We start from the raw sequence: 7326 nt of genomic DNA, 5'->3' as shown, positions 1-7326 counted from the left end.
ATGCGCGTATACAGACTTAAGAAAGGCTTGTCTTATCAATGTCGGTCAATGAGCTCATAAACTAAAGGTTATAATGGTGGAAGTCTTTTGTAAGTCATTTGCAATATTTCATATTTTAAAACATTTCTTTTCACATCTAAACCAATGATCATATACAAAATCGTCATTACCAGAAGTTAAAAAGACTGAAATGGTATGATTTCATTTTGGTGATCAAATTGTTTGTCACTCCGGAGACGCCAACTTATACTAGACTTGCTAACTGCTTCCTCTAAATGTATTATTGCTTGTTATATATTTTTGAAAAGACAACCGCTTGACAAAACAAACAAAGGTTGAATTAAATAAATCGTTTTTTGTTTCTTAGAGCAAATGAAGGTCTGCCCGCCAGATTCTGCCGTGACGACTTTTATTTTTTTAAACGGAAGAACTGACTGTATTTCCCAGTCACCGCATACAGTTCGTCGACGCATATGTCACCGCATACAGTTCGTCGTTCGTCGCTGCATACAGTTCGTCGTTCGTTACCGCATACAGTTCGCCACCGCATACAGTTCGTCACCGCATACATTTCGTCACCGCATACAGTTCGTCACCGCATACAGTTCGTCGTTCGCCACCGCATACAGTTCGTCACCGCATACATTTCCTCACCGCATACAGTTCGTCGTTCGCCACCGCATACAGTTCGTCACCGCAAACTATTCGTCACCGCATACAGTTCGCGACGCATATAGTTCGTGCCAGGATGACCTATACAATGTATATGCGATATGCGGTAAAAATGCATTCTCACAGGGCATACAGTCCTGTGATATACGAGTTCTACTTGACCGCAAACAGTTCTTCTCCGGATACATGCATTAAGTTGTTGCCACGATGACCTATATTCTGCTAAACGGAATGATTGCTTGAAAAAAATAATGAGTGTATAGAATACGAGTTCTACTTTTATATTGTCTGTTCATGCTAACTTTTTTGTCTAAACAAAACATTCATTTGAGTAAAAATCGCCAAATGAACTATATATGCGGCACGTTTCACCGCATATAGGTCGCCACAAACGTTGCATGTATGCGTTACCGTGCACCGCATATAGTTCGCCGACGATCTGTATGCGTTGCCGTGCCCCACATATAGTTCGCCGACGGCCTGTATGCGTTACCGTGCCCCGCATATAGCCCGCCGACGGCTTGTATGCGCCAACTTGCCTCGCATATAGCTCGCCAAGGCCTGTATGCGTTACAGTGCCTCGCATATAGTTCGCCAACGGCATATTTGCGTTACCGTGCCCCGCATATAGCTCGCCGACGGCCTGTATGCGTTACCGTGCCCAGCATATAGTTCGCCGACGGCCTGTATGCGTTACCGTGGCCCGCATATAGCTCGCCGACGGCCAGTGGCTGTACCGTGCGCCGCATATAGTTCACTGACGGCCCGTATGCGGTGACGAACTGTATTCTGTACACAAAGACCGTTTGATTTTTGAAAATAACTTTTCTGTACGTGCTCCCATTTGCCCAATACCTCACTCTAGAGTCGAGCGCCAGGAGAAGATACTGGAACCAATGTTTATTGTCTTTCAGTATGAGTAGGTCGTAAATTGAAGCTGGAACCTTCTGAGCTGTGATATAACGTTTGTCACTATCGCATGCGTCATTTCGCAATTTTAATAATAACAGCACCTTGACTCTTTCTATCGATATACATTGTATGTAAAGTTTAGTTGACGAAGATCTACTTTTTGTTTCTGTATAGATTTTGTTTGGATAAGTATGGGATTTGGATGATTGAAACGCTTGTAGATTATGGACTGTTCTCAAATGAAACTGCAGGGTCAGTGCTATTTCTCTCGCTGCCGGTGTTAACGTCTGCGGCGTGCGCGGATATTAATAGCCAGGCATGCGCACTGTTGGACCAAGCCAACCCTGACGTCTGCAAGGATCCCACTTTAAGCTCGAGCGCTTGTCCAAAATACTGCAACCTCTGTCGTAAGATTTGCATTTTCTTTTTAATTAAATTGGCCTAAATGGTGTATCTATACGCTTTTCATGTTAAGTAATTATTTGATGAGTATTATAAATGAATGTTAATTATATTATTTATGTTGTGGACGCACTTCGATTTACACAGCATTATGAATTTAACTGCAAAGAAAATGATGGCTGCCAGAACATAATGACCTAAAGGAAACTTTAGTTTGTTGGGTTTTTATCACTCAACGGTTCTAAGTCGCCTTTTATTGAATTTCGTACTTTGATTATACTCCTCACGTCTCTGTGTTTTCCGAGTACGTGGTTCCATTTGCTGCTATAAGTCAGCAGTTTTAATACCTTCAAGAGGTGTTTGTTGTTTTATGCAGCGTTGGAATGCTACCAGTGTCAGATGACGTCGGCTGATAGAGACGCCTGTAACACTACCAGACTGTGTGGCGTCGGAGAGGTAAGGAGAATACGATTTTAAACAAGCATGATTCTGCAAAACGAAAAAAATAGAAAACATCTTAATTAATTACTAAGCAATAAACAAAAGTTACAGTTCATGTATATGTGCATTACATATCAAACAGCGTAATTACCAACATGTATAAGTAATAAGTATAGGTTACAGTTCATGTATATGTGTATTACATATCAAACAGCGTAATTACCAACATGTATAAGTAATAAGTATAGCCTACAGTTCATGTATATGTGTATAACATATCAAACAGCCCAAGGATCAAAATGTATAAGTAAAAAGTATAGGTTACAGTTCATGTATATGTGTATTACATATCAAACAGCCCAAGGATCAAAACGTATAAGTAAAAAGTATAGCTTACAGTTCATGTATATGTGTACAACATATCAAACAGCCCAAGTACCAAAATGTATAAGTAAAAAGTGTAGGTTACAGTTCATGTATATGTGCATTACACATCAAACAGCGTAATTACCAACATGTATAAGTAAAAAGTGTAAGTTACAGTTCATGTATATGTGTATTACATATCAAACAGCGTACTTACCAACATGTATAAGTAATAAGTTTAGGTTAAGTTCATGTATATGTGTATTACATATCAAACAGCGTACTTACCAACATGTATAAGTAATAAGTATAGGTTACAGTTCATGTATATGTGTATTACATATCAAACAGCGTACTTACCAACATGTATAAGTAATAAGTATAGGTTACAGTTCATGTATATGTGTATTACATATCAAACAGCGTACTTACCAACATGTATAAGTAATAAGTTTAGGTTAAGTTCATGTATATGTGTATTACATATCAAACAGCGTACTTACCAACATGTATAAGTAATAAGTTTGGGTTACAGTTCATGTATATGTGTATTACATATCAAACAGCGTACTTTCCAACATGTATAAGTAATAAGTATAGGTTACAGTTCATGTATATGTGTATTACATATCAAACAGCGTACTTACCAACATGTATAAGTAATAAGTATAGGTTACAGTTCATGTATATGTGTATTACATATCAAACAGCGTACTTACCAACATGTATAAGTAATAAGTATAGCATACAGTTCATGTATATGTATGTGTATTACATATCAAACAGCGTAATTACCAACCCTTTATAAGTAATAAGTATAGGCTACAGTTCATGTTTTTGTGTATTACATATCAAACAGCGTAATTACCAACGATTACCAATCTTTGGCCAAAATTTCAAAATTGCATCGTTCTACGAAATTCCGTCAAGTTGAAAGTTTGGCCAAGGGTCATTTAAATGCAACCAAATCTAAACTATTTCACACTTGTAGAAGCAGAAAATACCATAGTTTTATATGCTAAGAAATGTTTCATATCTTTTCTGTCAAAAATGTTATTTAGAAATTTACGCCACTAACTTGTTTGTTTACACCGGTTGTGACCCGTGGTGACCAATGTGAAAACCGCTTTGAAGTCACGTGATTCCTCACCGTGTGCTTGTAACTTTTCTCCTCAGAGTTGCTTGTTGAAGGAGGTTCGGTCAACGGGGGACGGGCACACACAGTTTACCATGACCTGCGCCACAGATCAGGTAAGTGCTATAGACAACTCCCACAAAAAGAAAATGGACAACAGTAATGTATTGAATATTGTTTTTAGAATTATATATGAACACGCGGTACTAATTAGTAAGGTCTATATTTCCTCGAAGAGTGAAACAAATATATACGTAAAGAACATGATGCTACAGATCTGTGACGGCGACGAACCGTTGACTGTATTTGGAAGACGAAAACGCAACGTTGTCATGACTTGTTGCAAGACTGATCTGTGTAACACACCTACGTCTATTTTCTCTCCATCGACATCAACGGTGGTGTCATCTTCAACGACTATTAGTACGTGATTCATTCCAAACCAGTTCATTACTGTTCATTTAAAAAGCACCAATTGCTATGAACGTTGGAGTAAAATTAAATTTTCAATACTTGTTTGTTACTATATAAAGGTAGTAGATTTTATAAAATGACGCGCGTATTTTGCCCAAACAGAAACCACGCCACAGACGGTATGCGACACATCCGGTGGATTTCAGCTTCTGTCTTTTCATGAGCAGATGTGCGTCAAACTACACCGGTCATCGCACAAATGGGACGCCGCTAGGAGAATTTGCCAAGCGGAGAATGCAGACCTCGTGGTGCTAGACACCGCGGACAAGCGACGCGATGTTACAAACTACGTTACGTCGACCATTGGACGTAATTTCCTTAATTATTTCGTTATTTCTTGATTACTGTGTATATATAATATCGATAGATCTTGAAAACAAAACAAGCACATAAGGGCATTTTTCAGAAGTTTTAACAGTTGTTAATTTTGAAATGTGAAGTTGTCTCAAATCTTGGATCATAACTGCATCGGCATTGAACTCTCAGAGCAGTAAATATTAGACAGGGACATACCCAGGTATGAGATAGTATGCCCGGACGTATAAACTAATTTTGGTCAGTCGCAATGGTTGGGGAATAATTTTCAGAGTCAGTAATACAATCGAAGGATAAGAGGTATGTATATAGGATGCAATGTTTCACTGGTTACAGCTTATTGGAATTTTAAAGAGTGCTGGCGTTCAGAATGCTTTCACTAAGCTAGTTTGAGATCAACAAATGAACCCCTTTCACATATCAGCGGATCACTACAGCATACTGGCGTACCGAGATTAGCAATCACTACAGCATACTGGCGTACCGAGATTAGCAATCACTACAGCATACTGGCGTACCGAGATTAGCAATCACTACAGCATACTGGCGTACCGAGATTAGCAATCACTACAGCATACTGGCGTACCGAGATTAGCAATCACTACAGCATACTGACGTACCGCGATTAGCAATCACTACAGCATACTGGCGTACCGAGATTAGCAATCATTCTGGTACGCCCCTATTAGAGCGTTAACAACGATAGTGTAACAAACGTTGTTTACTTTAACAAAGTTCTGGCAATCAGCCAGTTAGGTCATGCCATTTTGTAATATTGCTAAGCGTCCCCGTGCACCTTGTGAGGTAAAATACACTAAATTATCAAATATTTCTGACGCCTTTTGAATGACAACGACCCATACCACTGTCAAACAGACGCTCGATAGCACTGAAATGAATATAACGTACGAGTCACGTGACCATGGGCAATCGTTTTGTATTATCCTACACCAGATTGGTCAAACCTCTGATGAATAAGAATTTCGTTTTGCCATTCGAAACAGTGTCGTTGGTAAGATAAGATAAATAAGCTAATATAAGCTAATATAAGATAAGATACGAAGATTCATTTTATTAATAATCATGGGTCATGTTAAAACTTTTTCATTACCTTTTGAACAAGTTGTCCAAACCGGTCAATAGTCGTCACTTGGCACGCTATTTAAGCATCCTATTGTTTTTAAAGCTACACAATTTTCAAATTGTATGATTTTTGACAATGCCGTTATGGGATATTTGTATTGTTTCTATGATGTTTCCAGGGTGAATTTTTTTTTTGTTTCCTTTCTTCGAAATGAGTTTCGCGAACAAAGCTTGACGCTTACCAAAAAAGACTTATAAAGATTGGATTAGCGCGACGTCATTTAACCAATGGTATACAACGTTACAATTATCAACTATTCTTTAAAACAAACGTAATAAACGGTATGTTGTCGGTTATATTTCTTTAAATATAAATAGTCTATTTCAGGAGATACTGCTAATTTTTAATCGTAATGATTTTTTTTTAAATTTCATGGACTTTGCTTCCGTGCCCTACTGTGTTCATACAACATAACTGCTAGAAATAACATATGTTCAGTCCTTAATTATTAAGATCGCAGTAAGAAATACATGAACCCTTGAAAGTATCAAACAGTTAGAAGTTGCTTTGTTTCTATACAGACCCTGTCAACTACTGGATTGGCTTGCGCGACCACCTGGGCGCAGACACATTTCAGTGGGTGAACGCGGTGTACGTGTCCAACACGGACTACCAGTGGGGAGTCGGTCAACCCGACCAAATCAATCAAAACTGCGTTTTTGTTAAAAAGGAAGACCACCTTTGGCATGACTGGCTTTGTTCGGAGTCTTTTTCGTTTGTTTGTGAACGAAATATGTAGAAAGAGTGCTTTATTATGTTTGAAGTGTTTCTGCTAGTCAACTCGAAAGTTAATTATATAAAATTATTTAGATAACCATATTTTTACTGCACGTTTAACATTTGATTGCATACAACAGGATCACATTTAAATTTAAACAATATGATAGTATGAGTAGTGTTCAGTAAATTATTCTAACCAACTGCCATAACTTCTCTGCAAGTCTTGCCTGTTATGTTCTGGAATAAATCTGCCATGTTCTGGAAAAGAACTCCCGTGTTCTGTATTAAATCTTTTACGTTCTGGAATAAATCTGACGTGTTTTGGAATACACATTTCATGTTCTGGAATTTGCATGTACATGGATGCGTAAAACTATACGCGACAACGGGAGTTGGATGCGGCCCTCGACACGTGCCAGAATGAAGGCGGGGACTGGTGGTGCTGGACAAATACATCAAAGCGAACATGGAGCTAATATTTTTTTTGCACATTGGGTGTTACAATATTACAAATCCTAAATATATTTTTATTCATGTGTAAGAATGCAAATCTTATAAGATTTTAAAGGTCATATACACCTGAGCGTTTTTGTGTTTACGCCGTCCTTTCAGCGGAAGAAATCAGTTTTAATACTGCAGAGCGATCGGAGTCCATATATACGATTGATAATTTCTCATTTTATTTAAGACCTTAAACTTAAGCGCTACTGGATGGAACGCCAAATCTAAATAGATTCAAATATAA

The 7326-nt window shown here is 38.2% G+C and overlaps 1 protein-coding gene across 1 annotated transcript; it reads left to right on the top strand.

Moving 5' to 3' along the window:
- The first annotated feature begins 84 nt into the window (after positions 1 to 84).
- On the top strand, positions 85 to 6815 carry LOC128216670 (lymphocyte antigen 75-like). Its single transcript, XM_052923294.1, has 7 exons — positions 85 to 89; positions 1836 to 1991; positions 2363 to 2442; positions 3970 to 4044; positions 4204 to 4351; positions 4505 to 4711; positions 6383 to 6815. The coding sequence occupies exons 3-7, from the start codon at positions 2386 to 2388 to the stop codon at positions 6598 to 6600; spliced, it is 705 nt and encodes a 234-aa protein (XP_052779254.1). The 5' UTR covers positions 85 to 89; positions 1836 to 1991; positions 2363 to 2385; the 3' UTR covers positions 6601 to 6815.
- The last annotated feature ends 511 nt before the right edge of the window (positions 6816 to 7326 follow it).

Source organism: Mya arenaria, chromosome 14 (assembly GCF_026914265.1).
Source record: "Mya arenaria isolate MELC-2E11 chromosome 14, ASM2691426v1".
In the NCBI taxonomy this organism is placed as follows: domain Eukaryota; kingdom Metazoa; phylum Mollusca; class Bivalvia; order Myida; family Myidae; genus Mya; species Mya arenaria.
Note: the sequence above shows the minus strand (reverse complement) of the source record. Positions and strands in the feature narration are given on the sequence as shown.